At 39.3% G+C, this 27,219-nt stretch overlaps 1 protein-coding gene across 5 annotated transcripts in view; it reads left to right on the top strand.

The window, feature by feature from the left end:
• Fcp1 (RNA polymerase II subunit A C-terminal domain phosphatase Fcp1) overlaps positions 1–27,219 on the top strand; it is a 180,904-nt gene that overhangs the window by 138,926 nt on the left and 14,759 nt on the right. For 4 of the 5 annotated variants that reach the window (XM_070091419.1, XM_070091421.1, XM_070091422.1 and 1 more), the window contains one exon: positions 6,024–6,170. In XM_070091419.1, coding sequence (XP_069947520.1) covers positions 6,024–6,170 — 147 coding nt within the window. Of the gene's footprint in view, positions 1–6,023; positions 6,171–21,705; positions 21,802–27,219 lie in introns of all 5 variants that reach the window. The other variant, XM_070091420.1, reaches the window with a different exon arrangement.

Raw genomic sequence — 27,219 nt, 5'->3', positions numbered from 1 at the left:
AAAAAAGTCAGTGTCATCGAAGACTGTCTAACTTATTTCCATTGGGGTCCTTAATCTTGTCTCCCAGGATGCAACCCACACCAGTCGACTAACACCCAGGTGAACAGGGAAAAATGCCTGGAACTAGTGCTCATATTGGTGAATTTAAAGCCAGCAAAGGTTGGTTTGAGAGATTTAAGAATCGTAGTGGCATACACAGCGTGATAAGGCCTGTTCTGGAAGAAAATGTCAAACAGGACCTACAGTACTCAGGAGGAAAAGGCACTCCCAGGACACAGTGTCTCATCAGTCATTGCTTCATCTTCAATAAAGGTAAGTGTCATTTATTCTTCATTTAGTAGAGTAGTACATGCACAATATATATTGTGCATGTACTACTCTACTATTGTGCATGTATCCTTCTCTTTGTGTGTAGGAAAAAGTATATTTCATGTGGTAAAAATTTTTTTTTCATACTTTTGGGTGTCTTGCACAGATTAATTTGATTTCCATTATTTCTTATGGGGAAAATTCATTCGCATAACGATAATTTCGCATAACAATGAGCTCTCAGGAACAGATTAATATTGTTATGTGGGGGTCTACTGTATTCTACCTCCTTAACACAAATTGAATTCCAGACTGTTTTCAAATTCAAATTCAAAATTCAAATTCAAATTCAAAGTTTATTCTCTATAAAGATTACAATGTTGAATTTACAGAATTTGGTTGTTGTGTGGTTTACATGTAGTTAAATAATGATTACAGAGTGTACCACTAGAACGCCTAGCATGGCTAGGCATTTCGGGCAGACTTAGTTTAATTCTTTATTTTAAAATATTACAAATTATGAGGTAAGTTGGTATTATGGCTAAGTGGCTAAATACTAGTTTGTGAGTTTAGCAATGTGAATGCTTTTGTTTTGGCACAGTACATAGTTTCAGTATTGGAGTATCATAGGATTCATTATTTTAAGATTGAGATTAATATTTCTGTTTATGGTCAAATGGGTGAGTGAGTGTAAGTGTGAACCACCAGGTGGTATTCGTGTAGTTAGTTGATGGGGTTTATCAGGGAGATAAGATGTTTTCTAATGGTAGTTTTGAAGGTGTTGGGCTGCTAGGTCAGTATGATAGCCACTCTGCCAACTAAGTGTGAGAAAATGTGATACACATATGAATAACAGATGCAGAGGTGAATGTAACAAAAATGCATTGAAGAAATTTTTGCATTAGAAAAGAGTGACTGGTGTTATATGTTGTGATAATTCACATAGAAGATTTTACAATTACAATGGACCCTCGACTAACGATGGCATCATCTAACGTTAAATCCGACTAGCGATACATTTTAACGCAAAAATTTTGCCTCGACTAGCGCTAAAAAACTCGACCAACACGATTCGTTCCGTCTGAGACGTGTCCACTTGTGGCCAGTGTTTACAAGCCAGCCAGCCACCGCGGTCCCATCCAAACATACAGTCGGAACATTTCATATTATCACAGCGTTTTTAGTGATTGCACCTGCAAAATAAGTCACCATGGGCCCCAAGAAAGCTTCTAGTGCCAACTGAAAAATATGTGCAGGAATTCAAGGAGTACATAGACAGTCAAGGACTGAAACCTGAACAAGTGTTTAATTGTCACACTGACAACGTTGTGAAACATTTTAGGAATGTCATAAAGGAACGGGAGGTACAGGCCTCTATGGAAAGATATGTTGTGCGACAGAGGTCCAGTGACTCAAGCTGGTCCTAGTAGCATTAACCCTTAGAGGGTTTTGGACGTACTAGTACGGCTTACGCACAGGGGTTTTTGACGTACTAGTACGCATAAATTCTAGTGCTGTCAAATCTCGCGGGAAAAGGCTGGTAGGCCTAGATGTGAGAGAATTGGTCTGTGTGGTCGGTGTGCGCGGTAGAAAAAAAATCAGGGACCCAGTGGTGCATTGTGAGAATGCCATCTTAGTAAACAATGTCCACCATGCCTCGCAGTAAGAAGCTCCTCACTCCTCGGCGAATTGGGACACTTTTGTTCCCCAGTGACAGTTCTAATACAGATGGAAGTGCCAGTGAAGATGAGTTTCAAGGTTTTGGTGAGGTTTTGACCAAAACTAATGACCATAACATCGGTAATAGTGAGGAAAACCCAGACAACCCTCAGCCTTCCACCTCTGGTGCTGGGCCGTCTTGTTCACGTTCAGTTGTACCAGAATCCAAGAGGAAACTCCTATTTTCCCAAATCCCAGACTCAGATGAGAGCATTTGTGATGATAGTGATAGTGAATATGAACTACAAGCTCTTCAAACTAGTTCCAGTAGTGATAGTGAAGTGCAGTATTCCCCAGTGAAGCGTCAGTATATACAACGATATATGCTCTCTGGTAGTGTGCCATATGCTATTTCAATGGGAAGGAGTACATCCCGTGGCTGTACAATAGGAACAGACAGTAAAAATGACGATGATACTGTTGCAATTGGGATGGAAAATGTGCGTGGTGGTAGTGGTGCCGGCGGTGAGGCACCAGCAGTGGGCCATGCTGCCACCCACGCTGCCACCCACACCGCTGCCTCAGCTGATCTACAACAAAGGCCACCATCCCCCACCCACCCACCACACCAGCCTCCACAACCACAACCACCTGTCATTGTTCGGTACCCACCAGCTGACCACACCTGGGATTGGCGGGAAGCTGTCAATTTTGTTCCAAATCCCCACCAGTTTGATGACAGCCAAAGTGGAATACGGCCATCTTGTACACTTGAGAACATTGCCACTGAACTGGAATGTTTCGAGTTATTCTTTGACGAACCCCTGATGGAAAGTATATTCATGGAAAGCAACACATACTACGAGTACACCATGGCAAACACATTACTTTCACCAAAATCACGTCTACACCAGTGGAAGGAGGCAACTGTGGCTGAGATGTATCTTTTCTTTGCCACAATAATGCTTATGCCACATGTGTATAAGCACAAAGTGAAATCATACTGGTCAACAGACCGCCTGATTGCAACCCCAGGTTTCAGTGATATAATGCCAGTGAATCGATTTGTGCTAATATTACGTATGCTTCACTTCTCAGACAAAACCAGGCCTAACAGAAACGACAGGTTATATAAGATTAGGAATGTGTTTGTGTATCTGAAATAGAAATTAAGTACACATTTTATCCCTTCAGGAAGCTTGTAATTGACGAGTCTTTGATTCTGTTCAAAGGAAAACTCTCTTTCAAGCAGTATATACCAAGCAAGAGGAAACGCTTTGGTATAAAGTTGTTTGTGCTTTGTGATTGTTACAGTGGTCTGGTATTGGATATAATTGTGTACACTGGAAGTTATACATTGCAGAATACCAGGAAGTTATTGGGCATCTCTGGTGATGTGGTTAGAACAATGATAGAACCATACCTTGGTAAGGGGCATATATTATTTACGGATAACTGGTACACAAGCCCCTCACTCAGTGATTTTTTGCAAGTGAACATGACAGATGTGTGTGGCACAGTGCGTGCAAATCAGAAACATATGCCCAGGTTTGATGCTGGCACTCGTAGAGGTGAGGTGCAGGCGTTTGCTGCCAATGACATCATGGCATTTCGGTGGCATGACAAACGAGATGTCACACTGTTGTCATCAGTTCACCCTAATGAAATGGCAGACAGTGGCAGGCAGCATAGAGAGAGCAATGAACCCATTCTAAAACCTGCAGCTGTGATTGATTACACCTTCAACATGTGTTCAGTGGACAAATGTGACATGCAGGTTGGGTTTGCTGATTGTGTTTGCAAGAGTTATAAGTGGTACATCAAACTCTTTTTCCATCTTCTGGACATTTCCATGCTCAATGCTTATAATATGTATAAGATGAGGACCAGAAACAAACCACAGTATGGCGAATTCTGTTTGTCTGTCATCAGACAAATAGTATTCAAGTACCAAGGAAGAACACCTGCAATTGACCGCCCACCAAATTATCAACAACTACCTGCTTGTCTGAAGCATGGTGATCACTTCCTAGTAAAACTGCCTGCTACTGCTTTCAAGAAAAAGGCTCAGAAGAGGTGTTACGTCTGTGCACATACAAAAAAACGCCCACAACAACGCAGAGACACTCGTTTTATGTGTGAGGAATGTAGAACACCACTGTGCATGACACAATGTTTCAAAGACTTCCACAGGCTGCAGAACTTCTAGAAACATGTCCTGTGACTGTATATGTGTATATAAAATATAGAAAAATAGTAATAAACAACAAGTCCTAATGGAAGGGGATTCCCCTCTAAACACTAACACCATCCACAGTCTCCCCTCCTCCCATCCCATCAGTCATCACCAGATCTTCAATAAAGGTAAGTGTCATGTAATTGTACATGTCTTCTTCAGTTTGTGTGTATTAAAATTAATATTTCATGTGGTAAAAAAATTTTTTCTTTTTCAATACTTTTGGGTGTCTTGCACGGATTAATTTGATTTCCATTATTTCTTATGGGGAAAATTAACTCGACTAACGATAATTTCGATTAACGATGAGCTCTCAGGAAAGGATTAATATCGTTGGTCAAGGGTCCACTGTAGTCTGTGAAATGGTTGAAATACTGTAGTTGATGTGTTTGATAATGGGGTGGTACTTGTTCCATGTGATGATATACCATGAGAGGATGTATATAAAAATTTACATCTTATCATTAGTGTCTCTTTAATTCTTAATTCCTATAATACTCTCTATTGTAGTAGTGGGAACTTATTGTGAATATAGCTGAATTTTAGATACAGTGGACCCTCACCTAACGATATTAATTGGTACCCGAGAACGAATATCCTTAGGCGAGTTTTTTAGCGTTAGCTGAGACAAAATGTTAGCGTTAAAATGTATCGTTAGGCGAATTTAACGTTATGCAATGCGTTCGTTAGGCGAGGGTCCGCTGTATTTTGTTTTACCTTGACAGCCATTTTCCAACAAGGCAGGGTGATCCAGAGGAAACATCATATTCACCAACATTTACTCAATTGCCAATTTTCCAGAAATGTGTTGACATCACAGTCAGATTACCCCTCTGATTGTAACATCACCTACCCCTCCTTCAAAGTATGGGCAATACCCTTTCCGCCTCCAGGACTCAAATCCAGCTCACTGGCTTCCCCGAGTCCGATCCAGTTGTCTCCACTCATTCATGTCTAACACACACAAGCCTGCTGCATGCTTAATTAAGCCCCTAAAAGCCTCTTGTAATCCCCCCTTCCCCACCAACAGTTCCTAGGACAACCCCTTCCTCTTTTACCTTCCACCTCAGATTCATACACCCTCTTTGTCATCCTGTCTGTCTGTCCTCTGCATGTGCAGACTGTCTCAACAACTCTTCTTCAGGTTGGAATTAACCCTTGGTCCCCTCATATTGTTTAATTTCTATGCTCTAAATCCTCTACATGATATTCACCCCCACATGCATTACTCTCAAGCATGATATTTGCATTGCCTCTAGCCTTTTTTTTTTTTTCTTAGCATTTGTTGCATGCCTCACACTTTTTTATAAAAGTTATAGTACCTCTGTACTTTGGTTTATTCCCTTGTTTTTTTGCCTCCATAGATAATCTTTTTTCCTCCAGATATTTTAACACACCACCCACCACCTTTCTCTCATCTTTTCTATGGTTTACCTCATCTTTCATAGACATATCTGCTGACATTTTCACTCTCAACTTTATAAATAATCCCCCTTCTTCCATACCCCCTCCCTCCATTCTGATATTCAATCTATCATTGTTTAGATCTTTTGCTGCTACTCATCACATTGTTCTTTTCTGTGCTCAATTTTAATTCCTGTCTTTTATAAGTTAAAATTATATAAGATTATCTGTTGCCCAGATTCTTATTGATTAATATGAAATAAAATTAAAAAATTTAAACTTGTATGAAAGTTGGTCTTTTCCTAGAAAATGTGTAAATGACTGCAATGTTTACCTATTAGGCATTGCCATTCATATGTACAGCTTTGGCATCCAGATTCTTCTGCATGTTCTTATGTTCAATTTGTCTTTGCAGAGCAAACAGACCCAGGTCCAAGTGGAAGAACAAGAACAGCAAGTGGTTCCCTTTTGCAAGATGTGAATCCTCTTATGTTCTTCAGTCCTGATGAAAAGAATAATATGACTGATGAGGTGGAAAAAATTCTTAGTGATGAGGATGATGGTAAGTATTAATGTACAGTATTTCTACTCTATCTTTCTTCACTGAACAAAGATGAGGGATAAGTTGTGAAGATCAGTGTATCATTTTAAGGTAACCTTTCCTCAGATAAATCTCTTTACCTCCCATTTTCCAAGCGCTGTATGACCCCTACAGGTTTAGTAATTCCCAGTAATAATAATACAGGGTAGGTAGGAAAAATGAGGACTATTTTCTAATAAAAGTAGGGCATAACATAGATGTGTGATGTCACCATGGTTTAACATTTATAGTTGTTTGTAAAAGAAGTGAATCCTAGAGTGCTGGGGAGAAGTAATTAATCTTGTACAATGGAGTACGTAGTTATATAGCGCTTTGCTGATGACACAGTCCTTATGGGAGATTATAAAAAGAGGTTAATGGAAGAATTTTGGTAGTAGGTTGGTAGACAGCAACCACCCAGGGAGGTACTACCGTCCTGCCAAGTGAGTGTAAAATGAAAGCCTGTAATTGTTTTACATGATGGTAGGATTGCTGGTGTCTTTTGTCTGTCTCATAAATATGCAAGATTACAGGTACGTCTTGCTACTTCTACTTACACTTAGGTCACACTACACATACATGTACACGTTTATTTATACACACTCATCTGAGTTTTCTTGGATTTTATCTTAATAGTACTTGGTCTTATTACTTTTCCTTTTATATCCATGGGGAAGTGGAATAAGAATCTTTCCTCCGTAAGCCATGCGTGTTGTAAAAGTCAACTAAAATGCCGGGAACAATGGGCTAGTAACCCCTTTTCCTGTAAAGATTACTAAAAAGAATAAGAAGAAGAAAATTGTCAAAGTGGGAAGTCTGAATGTGGGTGGATGTTGTGCAAATGATAAGAAAGAGATGATTGTGGATGTTATGAATGAGAAGAAACTGGATGTCTTGGCTTTAAGTGAAACAAAGCTGAAGGGGGTGGGAGAGTTTCAATGGAGAGGAATAAATGGGATTAGGTCAGGGGTTTCAAATAGAGTTAGAGCTAAAGAAGGAGTAGCAATAATGTTGAAGGATAAGCTATGGCAGGAAAAGAGGGACTACAAATGCATAAGTTCAAGGATTATGTGGAGTAAAATAAAGATTGGATGTGAAAAGTGGGTTATAGTAAGCGTGTATGCACCTGGAGAAGAGAGAAGTGTAGAGGAGAGAGAGAGATTCTGGGAAATGTTGAGTGAATGCGTGGGGAGTTTTGAATCAAGTGTGAGAGTAATGGTGGTTGGGGATTTCAATGCTAAAGTGGGTAAAAATGTTATGGAGGGAGTAGTAGGTAAATTTGGGGTGCCAGGAGTAAATGTAAATGGGGAGCCTTTAATTGAGCTATGTGTAGAAAGAAATTTGGTAATAAGTAATACATATTTTATGAAAAAGAGGATAAATAAATATACAAGGTATGATGTAGCACGTAATGAAAGTAGTTTGTTAGATTATGTATTGGTGGATAAAAGGTTGATGGGTAGGCTCCAGGATGTACATGTTTATAGAGGGGCAACTGATATATCAGATCATTATTTAGTTGTAGCTACAGTTAGAGTAAGAGGTAGATGGGAAAAGAGGAAGGTGGCAACAACAAGTAAGAGGGAGGTGAAAGTGTATAAACTAAGGGAAGAGGAAGTTCGGGCGAGATATAAGCGACTATTGGCAGAAAGGTGGGCTAGTGCAAAGATGAGTAGTGGGGGGGGTTGAAGAGGGTTGGAATAGTTTTAAAAATGCAGTATTAGAATGTGGGGCAGAAGTTTGTGGTTATAGGAGGGTGGGGGCAGGAGGAAAGAGGAGTGATTGGTGGAATGATGAAGTAAAGGGTGTGATAAAAGAGAAAAAGGTAGCTTACGAGAGGTTTTTACAAAGCAGAAGTGTTTTAAGAAGAGCAGAGTATATGGAGAGTAAAAGAAAGGTGAAGAGAGTGGTGAGAGAGTGCAAAAGGAGAGCAGATGAAAGAGTGGGAGAGGCACTGTCAAGAAATTTTAATGAAAATAAGAAAAAATTTTGGAGTGAGTTAAACAAGTTAAGAAAGCCTAGGGAAAGTATGGATTTGTCCGTTAAAAACAGAGTAGGGGAGTTAGTAGATGGGGAGAGGGAGGTATTAGGTAGATGGCAAGAATATTTTGAGGAACTTTTAAATGTTGGGGAAGAAAGGGAGGCGGTAATTTCATGCACTGGCCAGGGAGGTATACCATCTTTTAGGAGTGAAGAAGAGCAGAATGTAAGTGTGGTGGAGGTACGTGAGGCATTACGTAGAATGAAAAGGGGTAAAGCAGCTGGAACTGATGGGATCATGACAGAAATGTTAAAAGCAGGGGGGGATATAGCGTAGAAGTGGTTGGTACTTTTGTTTAATAAATGTATGAAAGAGGGGAAGGTACCTAGGGATTGGCAGAGAGCATGTATAGTCCCTTTATATAAAGGGAAAGGGGACAAAAGAGATTGTAAAAATTATAGAGGAATAAGTTTACTGAGTATACCAGGAAAAGTATACGGTAGGGTTATACGTAATTGAAAGAATTAGAGGTAAGACAGAATGTAGAATTGCGGATGAGCAAGGAGGCTTCAGAGTGGGTAGGGGATGTGTAGATCAAGTGTTTACATTGAAGCATATATGTGAACAGTATTTAGATAAAGGTAGGGAAGTTTTCATTGCATTTATGGATTTAGAAAAGGCATATGATAGAGTGGATAGAGGAGCAATGTGGCAGATGTTGCAAGTTTATGGAATAGGTGGTAAGTTACTAAATGCTGTAAAGAGCTTTTATGAGGATAGTGAGGCTCAGGTTAGGGTGTGTAGAAGAGAGGGAGAATACTTCCCGGTAAAAGTAGGTCTTAGACAGGGATGTGTAATGTCACCATGGTTGTTTAATATATTTATAGATGGGGTTGTAAAAGAAGTAAATGCTAGGGTGTTCGGGAGAGGGGTGGGATTAAATTATGGGGAATCAATTTCAAAATGGGAATTGACACAGTTACTTTTTGCTGATGATACTGTGCTTATGGGAGATTCTAAAGAAAAATTGCAAAGGTTAGTGGATGAGTTTGAGAATGTGTGTAAAGGTAGAAAGTTGAAAGTGAACATAGAAAAGAGTAAGGTGATGAGGGTATCAAATGATTTTGATAAAGAAAAATTGGATATCAAATTGGGGAGGAGGAGTATGGAAGAAGCGAATGTTTTCAGATAGTACTTGGGAGTTGACGTGTCGGCGGATGGATTTATGAAGGATGAGGTTAATCATAGAATTGATGAGGGAAAAAAGGTGAGTGGTGCGTTGAGGTATATGTGGAGTCAAAAAACGTTATCTATGGAGGCAAAGAAGGGAATGTATGAAAGTATAGTAGTACCAACACTCTTATATGGATGTGAAGCTTGGGTGGTAAATGCAGCAGCGAGGAGACGGTTGGAGGCAGTGGAGATGTCCTGTCTAAGGGCAATGTGTGGTGTAAATATTATGCAGAAAATTCGGAGTGTGGAAATTAGGAGAAGGTGTGGAGTTAATAAAAGCATTAGTCAGAGGGCAGAAGAGGGGTTGTTGAGGTGGTTTGGTCATTTAGAGAGAATGGATCAAAGTAGAATGACATGGAAAGCATATAAATCTATAGGGGAAGGAAAGAGGGGTAGGGGTCGTCCTCGAAAGGGTTGGAAAGAGGGGGTAAAGGAGGTTTTGTGGGCGAGGGGCTTGGACTTCCAGCAAGCATGCATGAGCGTGTTAGATAGGAGTGAATGGAGACAAATGATACTTGGGACCTGACGATCTGTTGGAGTGTGAGCAGGGTAATATTTAGTGAAGGGATTCAGGGAAACCGGTTATTTTCATATAGACGGACTTGAGTCCTGGAAATGGGAAGTACAATGCCTGCACTTTAAAGGAGTGGTTTGGGATATTGGCAGTTTGGAGGGATATGTTGTGTATCTTTATACGTATATGCTTCTAAACTGTTGTATTCTGAGCACCTCTGCAAAAGCAGTGATAATGTGTGAGTGTGGTGAAAGTGTTGAATGATGATGAATGTATTTTCTTTTTGGGGATTTTCTTTCTTTTTTGGGTCACCCTGCCTCAGTGGGAGACGACCGACTTGTTGAAAAAAAAAAAAAAATGTAAAAGAAAAAAATAAATATAAACACAAGACAGAACAGTGTGGTAAGAGTATAGTAATAAGTAAGTATAGACAACGAAACATTGGATATCAGATTTCTAGGGTGTATGGTGGAAGAGATTGCATTTAGATATTTGGGAGTAGACAAGTCGGCATGTGAGTATGAAAGAACTAGGTGAACCATAAAATAGAGGGGGGGGGGAGGAAGGTACAGTGGTACCTTGACTTACAAGTTTAATTCTTTCCGTGACCAAGCTCGTAACTCAATTTGCTCTTATATTAAATAAATTCTCTTCATTGAAATTAACTGAAATGCCATTAATCTATTCCAGCCCCCCCAAAAAAAACCCAGGGGCAGGAGAAAATACTTGAGTATAACATTAATATAAACTCTGCAGCTTATTTATCTATCAGAATTGATCTTATATGACATAATAAACACTATAAGTAACATAGAAACATGAGATATACTCTGGCATGAATAAAATAGGCCATAATATGGCAAGTGTCTAGGACCAGTCTGAATATTTAAAATCATTACTGCTCCTTCCTATAGCATGTTCTTTGGCCCTGGGTAAGAGAAAACAGAGTTTTTGAGAGGCTAACTGCACTAGATCACTAGTGCAGTGTTAATTGAATATCTCGGAAGTAAGTTATTGACTTATTTCATGAAGCCCACCATTTATTATTGAAGTAAATGCAATAATATTGACAGGAATCATAAAAAAATGATTGTTCTACAATTGGCTTGTGGAATATTGGAAATATTCCAAATATTTTGGGATTTGTGTGGAAGTAAAGGGCAAGATATTTTGCAAATGTCAAAAACTTAGCAACTTTATTTTTTGTAGAATAACTAAAGATAATTACATGATTACCTCCAGTGAGAACATTGCACTAGCATTGTTTTATAAGCAACAAGTCCCAAAACCACCATTTAGGCCGGGGTTCTTGCCAGATGTCATTTTCAGTAATTTTTTTTTTTTTTTTTTTTTCCAGTAAATATTTTTTTTCACTCGTAACTCGGATTTTGGCTCGCAAAGCAAAAAATTGACTGAGCGATGGCTCATAATTCGGAAAACTCATAAATTGGGGCACTCATAAGGCAAGGTACCACTGCATGTTGAAGCATTTGTGGAAAGAAAGAAGTTTATTTATGGAGGTACATATGGAAATAGGTAGTAGGTTGGTAGACAGCAACCACCCAGGGAGGTACTACCGTCCTGCCAAGTGAGTGTAGAATGAAAGCCTGTAATTGTTTTTCATGATGGTAGGATTGCTGGTGTCCTTTTTTCTGCCTCATGAACATGCAGGATTTCAGGTACATCTTGCTACTTCTACTTACACTTAGGTCACACAATACATACATGTACAAGCATATACAGTGGACCCTTAACCAGCGATGGCATCGATTAACGATAAATCTGACCAGCGATACATTTAAACGCAAAAAATTTGCCTCAACTAGCGCTTAAAAACCCGACCAGCGCTATTCGTTCCGTACCATATGCGTCCACTTTGGCCTGAGCGCGCCTCACTTGTCCCTTGGGTGTCAGTGTTTACAAGCCAGCCAGCCACCGCGGTCGCTTCCAAACATACAACAACTGGAACATTTCATATTATCACAGCCTTTGTAGTGATTGCACCTGCAAAATAAGTCACCATGGGCCCCAAGAAAGCTTCTAGTGCCAACCCTACAGCAAAAAGGGTGAGAATTACTATGGAGATGAAGAAAGAGATCATTGCTAAGTATGAAAGTGGAGTGCATGTCTCTGAGCTGGTCAGGTTGTATAATAAACTCCAATCAACCATCGCTACTATTGTGGGTAAGAAAACGGCAATCAAGGAAGCTGTTCTTGCCAAATGTGCAGCTGCTGCTGCACCACAGTCAGCTGTTGTTGTTGCTGCACCACCATCAGCTGTATTACTCGAAGATGTGGAGAGAGTGTTGTTGGTGTGGCTTAACGTGAAACAATTACTGAGAAACGATTAACCCCGGAGGGTTAGCCACCCAGGATAACCCAAGAAAGTCAGTGCATCATCGAGGACTGTCTAACTTATTTCCATTGTGGTCCTTAATCTTGTCCCCCAGGATGCTACCCACAACAGTTGACTAACACCCAGGTGAACAGGAAGAAATGCCTGGAACTAGTGCTCATATTGGTGAGGTTAGTGGGGAGGATGTGGAAGAGTTGGTGGAGGAGGACAATGAAGAACAAACCACTGATGAGCTGCTAGATCATCTTCAACAGTAAGAGGCCACACCTGAGGAAACTGCTTCGGAGGAGGGGAGAGAGAAATTGAAGAAGTTGCCTACTTCAAAGATTAAGGAAATGTGTGCAAAGTGGCTTAAAGTGCAAACCTTTTTTGATGAAAATCACCCTCACACAGCTATTGCAAGCCGTGCTGGTGACTGTTACACTGACAATGTTGTGAAACACTTTAGGATAAAGGAACGAGAGGTACAGGCCTCTGTGGACAGATATGTTGTGCGACAGAAGTCCAGTGACTCTGAAGCTGGTCCTAGTGGCATTAAAAGAACAAAGGAAGTAACCCCAGAAAAAGACTTGCTGCCTCAAGTGCTAATGGAAGGGAATTCCCCTTCTAAACACTAACAAGATCAACGGTCTCCCCTCCTCCCATCCCATAAATCATCACCAGATCTTCAATTTATTTATTTATTTATTTTTTATTTATTATAAATTTGTGCACACATACAGAGGTACAAAAAAAAATACAGATAAGAGCAGTATGCCAAAGCCACTTATACTATGCATAGTATTACGGGCTGGCTTAAAATTAACTTAAGATTAACTAAGCAATGATAAAACATTAATGTAAACAGATTACTATAAAGCACAAGTGAGTATTACAAAGACAGGTCATATGAAGGATTCTGTTAGGTAGTGTATTTAAAAAATAATAAAGTTAGATTCGGTTTTAGGTTTAACATTTATGTGATATAATTGTGAGAAACATTTAAGATATACAATTTATAAGGTTAAGTTATTCAGTATTTATTTGGTTTTGGGTGAGTAAGTGATCTTTGAGTAGAGACTTGAATTTATAAACAGGTAGTGTTTCTTTTATATTTACAGGTAATGAATTCCAGATTTTAGGGCCTTTTATGTGCATTGAGTTTTTGCATAGTGTGAGATGAACACGAGGAACATCAAAGAGTGATCTGTGCCTTGTGTTATGGTCATGTGTTCTGTTGAGGTTGGCAAGGAGATGTTTGAGGGGAGGGTTAATATCAGAGTTAAGTGTTCTATGTATGTAATAGGTGCAGTAATAAGTATGGATGTTTTGTATGGTGAGTAGGTTTAGTGTATTGAATATTGGTGGAGTGTGCTGCCTGTAGTGAGAATTTGTTATCATTCTAACTGCAGCCTTTTGTTGGGTAATTAGTGGTCTGAGATGGTTAATTGTTGTTGAGCCCCATGCACAAATTCCATAGGTGAGATAGGGGTAAATAAGAGAGTGATATAGGGCCAGGAGGGCTGACTGTGGAACATAGTACCGTATCTTCGATAGTATGCCTACAGTCTTGGAAATTTTCTTAGAAATTTGTTGTATATGTGTATGAAATTTGAGTCTATTATCAAGGTGGATTCCTAAGAATTTTCCCTCTGTTAGCTTTGTGATAGGTGATCCGTTTATCATTATGTTAAGAGGGACATCTGTAGCTCTGTTACCAAACTGAATGAAGTAGGGTTTGTCAATGTTTAGTGTAAGTTTGTTAGTCCTCATCCAGGTAGATATTTTCTGTAATTCGGTATTTACAGTATTGGCTAGTGTGACTGGGCTCGGGTGAGAGAAGACGTATGTAGTGTCATCTGCAAATAGTGTGGGTTTGAGTAATTGCGAAGCATTTGGAAGGTCATTTATGTATAGGAGAAAGAGAAGAGGGCCAAGGACACTTCCCTGTGGGACACCAACTGTAATTGGTTGCGCAGAAGAGTTTGCCCCATTTGCGTACACATATTGGCTTCTGTTGCTGAGGTATGACTTGAGGTAGTTGAGGGAGTGCCCTCTTATACCATAGTGTGACAATTTTACGTGGAGCAAGTCATGGTCAACTGTATCAAAAGCTTTACGTAAGTCAATGAAGATCCCCAGTGGGACTTCTTTTTTCTCTATTGCAGTGTATATATGTTCTAGCATGTGTATAATAGCATCATTAGTATTTTTATTAGGCCTGAATCCAAATTGGCAGGGGTTGAGTATGTTTTGGGAGATAAGGTAGGAGTAGATTCGTTTATGAATTAATTTTTCGAAGATTTTTGAGAGAGGGTGTAAGTTGGATATTGGCCTATAGTTATTCAACTCTGTTTGGTCTCCTCCTTTGTGGATCGGGGTGACCCTTGCTATTTTGAGTACTGTAGGGAAGGTGGAGGATTCAATGGATTTGTTAAAGAGTGTTGCAATGATTGGAGATAGCACTTGTGACACTTTTTTGTATATAAAGGGTGGTAAGGTACTTAAATCTCCTGCCTTGTTTTTTAGTGCATTGATAATAAGGGAGACTTCGTATGGGTTAGTCGGAGCTAGGAACAGTGTGTTCGGGTAGTTGCCGGTGAGGTAGTCATTTGGTGGGGTATCTGAGCTTGGGATTTTATTGGCAAGGTTTTGTCCTATAGTGGAGAAGAAATCATTGAGTCTGTTTGCTGTTTCTGTTGGTGGGAGTTGGGGTTCATCTGATTTTGCTAATTTTATTTCGCTATTTCATGATATCTTTTTTGTTCCCAGAATTTCTGATAGGGTTTTCCAGGTCTTTTTTATATCACCTCGTAAGTTGGATAATCTGTTCTCATAATACAATTTTTTTGCCCTTCTTATCAGGCTGGTTAGGATTGACGAGTAACGTTTTGTTTGGTCTCTGGTTATGTGACCCATTCTGTACTGTTTTTCATATTGGTGTTTTGTATTTATGGATTTGAGAATGCTGGGTGTTAGCCAGGGACTGTTCAGTCTCTTTGCTGTCATCTGTTTAGTTTTTTTAGGGCAGTGCTTGTTATAGAGGTATTGGGTCTTTTTTAGAAAATTATTAATACATTCGTCAATATCTGTATAGATTTCTAGCTCAGTGTGCCAATCAATGTTTGCTAATGCTGTTGTGAAGTTATTAATGGCTGCCTCATTGTGAAGTCTGAAGGTGACTTTAGTAGTGTCTTGGGGTAGTTTACCAAGAGTTGTTATGAGGAAAGTAGGGTAGTGGTCTGTGGTATTATCTGTAATTATGCCTGATTTTAAAGGGGATATGGTGTTGGTCCAGATGTGGTCAAGTAGGGAAACACTAGTCTCTGTAACTCTTGTAGGTTTTGTTACTGTTGGTAGTAACATACAGTTACTCATTGTGTTTGTGAATTCAGTAACGTGTGGGTCCTGGTCTTGCAGGAGATTTATATTGAAGTCACCTGAGAGTAGTAAGTGATCTTTGTTCATGCGTGCATCAGTTATCATACTTCCTAGATTTTGACTAAATTGGCTAATGTTTGACTGTGGAACTCTGTAGATGTTTATCAATGTGAGAGGTTTTTGTAGGTATTTGGATTTGAATTTAGCTATTATATATTCCCCATGTTCATCCCTTGTGCAAGTATTAGTGATACATTCTAGTTGGTCTGAGTAGTATATGGCTGTGCCACCCCCTTGTTGGTCTGGCCTACAGTTGTGTATGGCTGTGTAACCAGGAATGGCATAGACATCTGTACTATCAGGCTTTAGCCAGGTTTCAGTTAGTGTAATGATGGACATATTGGCATGTAAGGAATTTAGTAATGCTATGAGGTCATCGTAATGCTTGCTTAAAGATCTGATATTGTAGTTAAAGATAGTTATGTTGTTGTTGGCACTGAGAAGTGCCTTTGATTGTTCTGCAGTGTAGTAATTACAGTAACTGTTTGATTCATTTAAGTCATTAAATAAGAGGTTGGTATCAGGATCAATGCTTGTAATCATAAGATTTGTAGTGAATCTATAGTTAGAATTAAGTATAAAACAAAGTAAATAGTCTTAAGCTAAAAAAGAGCACCTGAAGAGCAGACTGTAAGTGTGGTGGAGGTACGTGAGGCATTACGTAGAATGAAAGGGGGTAAAGCAGCTGGAACTGATGGGATCATGACAGAAATGTTAAAAGCAGGGGGGAATATAGTGTTGGAGTGGTTGGTACTTTTGTTTAATAAATGTATGAAAGAGGGGAAGGTACCTAGGGATTGGCGGAGAGCATGTATAGTCCCTTTATATAAAGGGAAAGGGGACAAAAGAGATTGTAAAAATTATAGAGGAATAAGTTTACTGAGTATACCAGGAAAAGTATACGGTAGGGTTATAATTGAAAGAATTAGAGGTAAGACAGAATGTAGAATTGCGGACGAACAAGGAGGTTTCAGAGTGGGTAGGGGATGTGTAGATCAAGTGTTTACATTGAAGCATATATGTGAACAGTATTTAGATAAAGGTAGGGAAGTTTTTATTGCATTTATGGATTTAGAAAAGGCATATGATAGAGTGGATAGAGGAGCAATGTGGCAGATGTTGCAAGTATATGGAATAGGTGGTAAGTTACTAAATGCTGTAAAGAGCTTTTATGAGGATAGTGAGGCTCAGGTTAGGGTGTGTAGAAAAGAGGGAGAATACTTCCCGGTAAAAGTAGGTCTTAGACAGGGATGTGTAATGTCACCATGGTTGTTTAATATATTTATAGATGGGGTTGTAAAAGAAGTAAATGCTAGGGTGTTCGGGAGAGGGGTGGGATTAAATTATGGGGAATCAAATTCAAAATGGGAATTGACACAGTTACTTTTTGCTGATGATACTGTGCTTATGGGAGATTCTAAAGAAAAATTGCAAAGGTTAGTGGATGAGTTTGAGAATGTGTGTAAAGGTAGAAAGTTGAAAGTGAACATAGAAAAGAGTAAGGTGATGAGGGTATCAAATGATTTAGATAAAGAAAAATTGGATATCAAATTGGGGAGGAGGAGTATGGAAGAAGTGAATGTTTTCAGATACTTGGGAGTTGACGTGTCGGCGGATGGATTTATGAAGGATGAGGTTAATCATAGAATTGATGAGGGAAAAAAGGTGAGTGGTGCGTTGAGGTATATGTGGAGTCAAAAAACGTTATCTATGGAGGCAAAGAAGGGAATGTATGAAAGTATAGTAGTACCAACACTCTTATATGGATGTGAAGCTTGGGTGGTAAATGCAGCAGCGAGGAGACGGTTGGAGGCAGTGGAGATGTCCTGTCTAAGGGCAATGTGTGGTGTAAATATTATGCAGAAAATTCGGAGTGTGGAAATTAGGAGAAGGTGTGGAGTTAATAAAAACATTAGTCAGAGGGCAGAAGAGGGGTTGTTGAGGTGGTTTGGTCATTTAGAGAGAATGGATCAAAGTAGAATGACATGGAAAGCATATAAATCTATAGGGGAAGGAAAGAGGGGTAGGGGTCGTCCTCGAAAGGGTTGGAAAGAGGGGGTAAAGGAGGTTTTGTGGGTGAGGGGCTTGGACTTCCAGCAAGCGTGCACGAGCGTGTTAGATAGGAGTGAATGGAGACGAATGATACTTGGGACCTGACGATCTGTTGGAGTGTGAGCAGGGTAATATTTAGTGAAGGGATTCAGGGAAACCGGTTATTTTCATATAGTCGGACTTGAGTCCTGGAAATGGGAAGTACAATGCCTGCACTTTAAAGGAGGGGTTTGGGATATTGGCAGTTTGGAGGGATATGTTGTGTATCTCTATACGTATATGCTTCTAAACTGTTATATTCTGAGCACCTCTGCAAAAGCAGTGATAATGTGTGAGTGTGGTGAAAGTGTTGAATGATGATGAAAGTATTTTCTTTTTGGGGATTTTCTTTCTTTTTTGGGTCACCCTGCCTCGGTGGGAGACGACCGACTTGTTGAAAAAAAAAAAAAAAAAAAAAAAAAAAAATAATGAGCTAAGGGACTAATACAAATAATGTGATGATCATATAATAGTGCTTGGGAATATGATAGTAGGTAGTACTATAAAGGTAATTTTTTAAAGTTAGAATTATAGTTTAAAATTATAATAAAAAGGGACTAATATAGGTTGTGGTGAACAATAAAGTGGTAATCAAATAAATGAGCTTTGGAATATAATGGCAAAATTGTGAGCTTATTCTACTTTAGCACCTGAGAATAGCACCTTGATTATTTTAACAGTTGTGGATATATAAACTAGGATAGTTAAATAAAGCTAAAATAAAGGAGAAAATATATAAGGGACTAAAATTAAGTAATGGTAAGCAAAGTTAAATGGACAGATGGTAGGAATTATAATATAAACTTATAATATAAAAATACAATTTGAAATGGTACTTGCAATTGCACTAGAGTCTGGTATAGGTTGTTGACAAGATCAAGATTATAACTATAGATTTAAATTGACAAAATAAAATTCACAATTAAAGTACCAAAAGAATAATAGTAAAAAATCACAATGGTAATGTCTTGGTTATAATATGATAGTAAGATGGTAGACAGGTACCCAGGTACACAGGTACAAAGGATAATACAAAGGTTGGGGTTGAATATAAAAACTTGAAAATTTGGCAACAAAATGTTATGGGAAGTATAAAATAATGTTTAATGTACAAAAGTAAAATTGACTGGTAGTAAATATGGTGTTTAATAAAATTTTAGTAAGTAATAATGATTACAAAAAAGTGAAAAAGTAATGTTTATTTCATTCAATATTGCACTGGTAGTTATACTTGAGGTTATATGGCAGTACAAGGTAATTAAGAGTAATCTAGGATAGTAAATGTGGTATTAAAACAGGTAAAGGTAATTAGACAAGTAATGGTTATTAAGTGTCAAAAATGTTAAGAGTAAATAGAAATTTTAGTAAAAATGATATTTATTAATTTTAGTAAGTAATATCAATTGATAGTATTTAAAAAAATAAGAGGTAGTAATATGGACAGAGAAAGTATCAATTCAGCTAGTGTTCAAGCGAACAATAGTAAATAAGAAAATCACATAAGGTGATTTATGCTTACTAGTAAAATTACAAAATGAGGTAGTTGAATATTTAATTACTAAGAGATTGTACAATGAAATTTGAACAATAATGGAGCAAAACATACACTACACTACGTAGGCTTTTAAGTTGGACATTGTTTAGTTATTCTCTGTAAGATTAGTATCCCTGAGAAATCGTGATAGATCATTCTCGTTCGTGATTGTGTACAGTTGACCTACATTTGTTTTCCTAACTAGAATTTTCCCATCCCGTGTGAAGCATTGGTGTATTGTGTCATTATTCTCTCGCTTAAGTTTTCTGACTCTATACAGGAGGTTCTGACGTTTTTTGGTAAGACACTCGTTTATGTATACCTCTTTCTTTACTTTAATAGATGCAATAATTAAGTCTTTTTTCCTATCATGTGAGTGGAATCTAAGCATAACACTTTTTCTACCATGGGATCCTAGTAACCTGGCTTCTTTTATTTCAGACTCAGGTACAGTAACACTTGTTTGGTCCTTTATGATCTGCAGAGTAATTTCTTTACTGTTTGTTTGGTTCATATCACTGGGAAAAAGTGGACTGTTAACTATTACTGCGTCCGATAGTTTATCTTGCTCAGTTTTATCTTCTTGGAGAGCAAAGTAGTCACTGAACTGGTTATCTAAGTTGTTCTTCCATTGTTTTACTGCTTCTTCAACCTTTGTATTAAGAGATATTATTTGTTGGGTATGGTTATCTATGACTGTTTGGATGGTCTTGTCACAGTTAGTCATTCCAGGTGTTGATAACTTTTGTTCAAGACTGAGGATTTTGTTTTCGAGTTGTGTCATCCTGGTGTCTTGTTTTGTTAGCGTCTCTCGAAGATTCATATTTTCAATAACTAAGGTGGAGATGCATGTCTTTAGGGTATCTGGATCGTTGGTCATACCTGAGAGACTACTTGGTAGGTTGAATCCGGGGAAGAGAGGGGAGGATGGGCTGGCGGCAGCCATGTTTGTTGTTATTGTTGTGGTGTCGCCTTGAGTTGTGGTGAGTGGAGTGGTTGCTGGGCCGGCGTCCTCCTGACTACACTTGTTGAATAGTTGATTTTTCGGTGTTTTCTTGCTGGCCTTGGTGCTGTTTCCTCTTAGATTGTGCCTCATAATACTACAGGAATTGTTGCTGTTAAGAAGAAGTTGTAGTATACAAAGCTTAGGGTTACGTTGTTCGGCTGGCAGCGGGGTGTTGCTTTCGGTTTGTGTGCAGTCTTCCTTTGATCTCTCTTATTTTCGATTTGTAGGTTTCACTGTTGGTAATCTTTGGTCATTCTGGGTGCTACGTTGGGTAGTGCAGTTTTGCTTGTAACTAGGTCATCATAGGAGCATTGGTAGCTCTGGTAGTTGGAGAAAAGTACGGAGCTTGGAATAAAGGTAAGTGTCATGTAACTGTGCATGTCTTCTTCAGTTTGTGTGTATTAAAATTAATATTTCATGTGGTAAAAATAGATTAGATTTAGATTTTGCCACCGAAGTGGCTAGTTTATTGTGCCCCATATCCATCCTGTGGACGGTAGCGCGAGAGCATATGGATACACAAAAGGCCTAGGAACTAGGCCCCAAAGGGTTAACAGGAATACATATGGATTTATATCTACATATCTATAGTTCACTTATCTGTTACAAGCAAATTTAGGAAATTTGCTTAGTATATCTGGTATCTTATTTTCATTAATAAGATATCTTGACATGTCACATAGGTTATTATACTGTCTGTCTCTGTATTCCTCAATAAGTGGACAATTAAGCACATAGTGTTCAAGAGAGTGACCATATGCCTGATCACATAATTTACATTTAGTTTGATCATCATCTGTGTGTCTCCCAAACTGCCAGAAGTACTTGTAACCAAGCCTAAGCCTGGCCACTACAACATCAGTCAGTCTGTTCACATTGCAAGTTGCTCCATAAACATACTTATCTACGTTCATGTTATCATAGTGGGTTATAGATCTACTCAGGCTTCTAACTGCATTCCTATAACAATCATTTTCATTATTTACTTCTCTCCTAATATTATTCCTAATGCTAGACACAGTTATACCAAAGTTATATTCTACATTCTCCTTCTCGATACTCTTCTTGGCTAACATATCAACTTTATCATGAAGGAGTAATCCAATGTGTGATGGGATCCATAGCAATTGTACATTAATTCCTTTGTCCCTAATTTTTGAGTATCTATACCTGGCTTCCCCAATGAGCATGTTGTTGGAGTCATTATATGAGCCAAGAGCCTTCAATGATGACATAGAATCAGTAATGATGATAGAGTCAAGCTCAGTGTCATAGGTTAGCTTTAGCGCCATTAGGATTGCAAACAATTCAGTTTGCAGTGTAGACGCCCAGTTGTTAATTCTTATGCCTAACTCAACAAATTTATTATCGTTCTTAACTAGGGAGGTGGCAACAAGAGCAGATGCAGCCCTGCCAGAAGACTCCTGTTTAGATCCATCAGTGTATATAACTTGTGATAACTTGTTACTACCAGCTAGGTGAGAAATTTCTTCTTGAGCAGTTGCTCTAACAAGAGATTTAAGGAAGGGATTACTAGCAATGAGCTTCTTGGGAGGGACTTGTAGGTATGTGATATTAAATGAACACATCTTCCATGGAGGGGTGAAATGCTCTTGTTGCCTACAGTGATACAGTTCATGCAGGTTATAAAACTTAATGCAATTGCACGTTTTCACAATCCATTTAGATCTGTGTGTATTTACCTCTAGACACTTGGTAAGATTCACTGTGACAGTGTCTGGTTCGTTTCTCAACATTCTAATACCGAGTACAGTGTTAATTTCAACAATCCTATCACTGATACTAGAAATACCAAGCTCCTTCCTCATGTTAAGAACTTTTGTAGATCTGGGACAGCCAAGAATAATCCTGAGAGCTTCATTTTGCATTAACTCCAAGGGTCGGAGAGAACTTTCTCTAGCTAATATCAACATGGGAGCAGCATAATCAATTAAGGACCTAACATAGGCTATGTACATCATTCTCACGATTCTCACATTTGCACCATAGTTGGGATTGTAGCCAGCAACAGCTTTGAGAGCATTTAGCCTAGCTTTACATTTCTTGTTTAGTTGTGGTATAGTGGATTTGTTAAAGGGTACATCTACACCAAGATATCTGTAAGTTTTAACGTAGCTAATGATTTCACCCTGCAAATAGATGGGTGGGGGATGTCGTTTGCTTGTTAATATCTTAGTTTTAGAGGAAGATATTATGAGGCCTAGTCGATTACAAATTGCTTGAACTTCATTAAGAATGGTATTCATCTTCTTATGCCCTGTTGTATGGATCATGATATCATCAGCATAGCTTATAGCTATATGTTTAGGTGAGGCAGGTAGAGCATTTAGGAGAGCATTAATCAGAATATTAAATAGCATGGGACTAAGAACTCCTCCCTGCGGTGTACCTAAAGACATTTCTTTAGAATCACTTCTGAAGCCTTGGTAAAGGACAGAGGATACTCTATTTGACAGGTATCCTATTATCCAGCAGAGTAAGCTACCACCAATATTCATTTTGGCTAGTTCATGTAGTATAACGGTTCTGTTCGCAATATCAAATGCAGATTTTAGATCAAGAAAAGTGGTAAAACTAGTAGAGGTGTGTGCAGTGAGAAAGGTGGAAATACAGTTCTGCACACTTTTACCTTTCATGAACCCATAGAGGTAGGGGGAAAGTTGATGTCTGATTCTGTAGTACAGTCTGTTAAGCATCATTCTTTCAAAAGTTTTACAAAGACAACTAGTTAAGGAGATCGGCCTAAATGTATCAGGCTGTTGGGGCTTAGGGATAGGCACAATGAGACTATTGGTCCAGGAAGTAGGAAGAACGCCCTCAATGTAACTGAGATTATACAGTGCCAACAAAGGGTTATCAGGCACGTGCCTTAGAGTTCTGAGAATATCATAGGTTATACCATCCTCTCCAGGAGCAGTTGATCGACCTTTGGTTAATGCATTATCTAATTCATACTCGGTAAAGAGGCAATCACTCTCATCAATATTTTGGCTCATAAAATTAATCAGTTTCAACATTTCTTCAGAAGTACTCTCTAAATTTTTTCTAATATGAGATGGAAGGCTTTCATGCCTGGATGTTTTGGACCAGTCATTTATGAGGTCATTTGCTTTTTCAAGAGGAAAGGGATGAGCAACATTGCCAGTCTTTTTCCTGGTTATTTTATTTATACCTTTCCAAGCCAAACTCAAAGGGGTGGACCTATTTAATCCACTAACAAACTGTTCCCATTCCTGTTGCCTAAGTTCTTCCTTTCTATTCCTTGCATTTGTTAGTGCAGCTTGGAACGTTCTGAGCAGGTCTGGGGTTCTACATTCACGGTATGCTTTACCAATCCTCCTAGCTGCATGTGTTAGATTGCGCAGCTGTGGATCATTATAGTATTTACATTGGTTTTTATTGTTATTTATAGTGGAGGGTTTTTGTTTCCTATTCCTGCCCACTTGATCTGTGAGAACACTCTCAATAGTGGTAATTAAATCATCATTAAATTTTTGTGTGCCAATGGGCTCGTAATTCTTATACCATTGATCCAAGTGGTTAATAAAGTTGTCTCTGTGTTCTGGTTTGAGAATAAGTTTCCTCCTTCTGTATTTAGCTCCTTGATTGCTGGAGATGTGATCAAGATTGACAGTTGTTAGTCTTGGGAAGTGATCAGATAGAAGATCATCAACTATGACAGAGTCATGCATCGTATATGATGTATTAAATCCAAGACACAGATCTAGTATGCCACCATATATGTGAGTAGGCTCAGTAGTGCCCACAATTCGAACATTATCATGCTCATTTAGCAATCTCACTAGTTTAGTTCCATTGGTGTTTGTTATAGACCCACCAATATTCTTATGTCTGGCATTAAAATCTCCAAGAATGATGGTAGGTTCACTATTGATGCGATCTGGTAAAGCATCAGGTCGAAGCTGGTTCGCTGGGGCATAGAGATTAAAAATGTTTATGGAAAAATCGCCTGCATATACTTTGACACCATGATACTGCATGTTAACTCGACTCTGCAAGGAAAGGAGTGAATGTGGCAAGCTCTTTCTGACATACATCACACAACAGTTGGTTGACCTTAGGTTATAAGCTGCATATCCAGGCAAGTTTGGTGGAGGTGCTCCATCTTTCAATCTACATTCCTGCAAACAGATGACATCAATATTCTTGGTTGCACTAATATGATGTAAGTCAGGCAACCGCTTCCTGATGGAAGCAATGTTCCATGAAAAGATTTGTAATGTATCCATTGTAGTGAGTTATTACAATCTCTTGCTCATAAGATGGTAAAACTATTATGCTTTGACTACAGTGTGCAGATACTTAAGAGCAAATAGCATAGTTTGTACGTCTTTATCTTCAGGACCTTTATTTTTAAGCATTTTTCGGCATTTTGGCAGCCAGTGATAAGGCAAGTCTTGAAGGCAAGAGTTATGGGCTTCTTTCTCACAAATTGCTGGAAGCTGAACGGAGATTGCTGCACTTTTGACATCATCACCATGCTCAAGAGCATCATCCTGATTACATATATTTATTAAACTTGTCAGGATCTGTTCAAGATGCTCAATTTTTTTCTGGAAAGTTGTTATAATATGAGGAAGGTCAGGCGAATCCAATGCCTCTCCGGAGGATGGCACTTCTGGGTTAGTGCTTTCTTTAACACCTATCACCTTAACAGGTACCATGGTTACATTAGTGTTCTCTGTTTCATCATTCATTGCAGGTAGGTCCTGTGCATCTGACTCATCTCCAATTTCCAGGGAGGTTACCTGTGTGGTGTCCGTCTGACTGTTGTAGTTGTGTGTATTGGGAGAAATGACAAACTCATCCCCATATTCAGGTGTAGCCATAGGTATCTGTAGTGGCAGACCAGTAGTTCCATATGTGCTAGCAGGGATGGCTAGCTCCTCCACAGCTGGTGTGTGTGATGGCATTCTGGTATCACCAGAATCCTTTGCAGTGAGGTGGGGTTCTTGCACACTTTGCAGAGGTTCAGTCTCAGATCTGGCTGTGGTAGACTGGATGGCCCCATCCTCAGTTACCATTAAAGGACTGTTATCAGGTTTACATCGAAGGTTGTTTGGGTTCTGACTGCAGTCCTTGTGGGAAACTGTAACCCCAACTTCTTTACAGTTAATACACTTAAATTTTCGGCTGTCAGGGCCTACTGTGCATTCTCTAGTGGAATGTTTCCCAGCACACTTACCACACCAAGAATGTAGTATTCCACAGTCTACTGCAACATGGCCATAGTGCTGGCATTTGTAACACCTACGTTTAGGGGGTAGGTACACTTCGATGTTTAGGAAACGTAAACCATGCACCCAGATATTCCGGGGGAGGGGCACAGGACCTACCCAACTGGCAATAATTTGGGATTTTCCTTTAAGTCTTTTAGGCTTGATGATATGCTCACTTAGAGTCAGATGGGATGGGTCCATGCAGAGAGGGTATCCAAAGATTATGATACTGACCCATTTTTTAAAGTGGTGAGTGTCTGATGGAGGTCGGAGCAGCTTAATATCCCCATAAGGTGTACTAAGTAGATCATTGATCAGCTCTTTATTCTGTTCCACAAACACAAAGTTGTGTGTGTTTTTCCTAAATTGGATCCTTGAGTTAGGATGCTTGTTTACAGCTTCCATTAGCCATGCACACTTAGCAGGCAGCGGGGTGTTGTCAGGGAAGTTCAGCTTAACACATTCTTCCTTTGAAGAAAGACTTCTTGCAGCCTCTGTGCACCAAGGACGTTTAGTATCACATTGTGTACGAGTCAAGTGAGTCTGACTACGTCGACGCTCTAGCCCTTTCTCACTTTTTCTCTTTTGTTTACTTTTAAAGGTCTGGAAGCTATCATCATTTCCATCACCTGCAGAAATAGGTTCCTCTATGACAGTTGCCATGTTTGCCAGTGATGATATCTGGTGTAAGACTCACAACACAAGAATTCCTCGCTTATCTTTCCCTTATAGCTTATGCAAGAGCAAATATTCACTACAAAGTCAGAAGTCCAAAATAGATCACAAGACACAAGTGCTCAAGTTCAATGAACACCTCCAACCATACTCAACCCAGACCACCACCACTCAATACGACACACACCCCACCAAAAACACACTCAGAGACCTCTTGTATGTGTGGTAATAATATGGTACATTTTTTTTTTTTTTATTTTATTATCACACCGGCCGATTCCCACCAAGGCAGGGTGGCCCGAAAAAGAAAAACTTTCACCATCATTCACTCCATCACTGTCTTGCCAGAAGGGTGCTTTACACTACAGTTTTTAAACTGCAACATTAACACCCCTCCTTCAGAGTGCAGGCACTGTACTTCCCATCTCCAGGACTCAAGTCCGGCCTGCCGGTTTCCCTGAATCCCTTCATAAATGTTACCTTGCTCACACTCCAACAGCACGTCAAGTATTAAAAACCATTTGTCTCCATTCACTCCTATCAAACACGCTCACGCATGCCTGCTGGAAGTCCAAGCCCCTCGCACACAAAACCTCCTTTACCCCCTCCCTCCAACCCTTCCTAGGCCGACCCCTACCCCGCCTTCCTTCCACTACAGACTGATACACTCTTGAAGTCATTCTGTTTCGCTCCATTCTCTCTACATGTCCGAACCACCTCAACAACCCTTCCTCAGCCCTCTGGACAACAGTTTTGGTAATCCCGCACCTCCTCCTAACTTCCAAACTACGAATTCTCTGCATTATATTCACACCACACATTGCCCTCAGACATGACATCTCCACTGCCTCCAGCCTTCTCCTCGCTGCAACATTCATCACCCACGCTTCACACCCATATAAGAGCGTTGGTAAAACTATACTCTCATACATTCCCCTCTTTGCCTCCAAGGACAAAGTT

This window comes from Cherax quadricarinatus, chromosome 35 (assembly GCF_038502225.1).
Source record: "Cherax quadricarinatus isolate ZL_2023a chromosome 35, ASM3850222v1, whole genome shotgun sequence".
Lineage (NCBI taxonomy): Eukaryota > Metazoa > Arthropoda > Malacostraca > Decapoda > Parastacidae > Cherax > Cherax quadricarinatus.
Note: the sequence above shows the minus strand (reverse complement) of the source record. Positions and strands in the feature narration are given on the sequence as shown.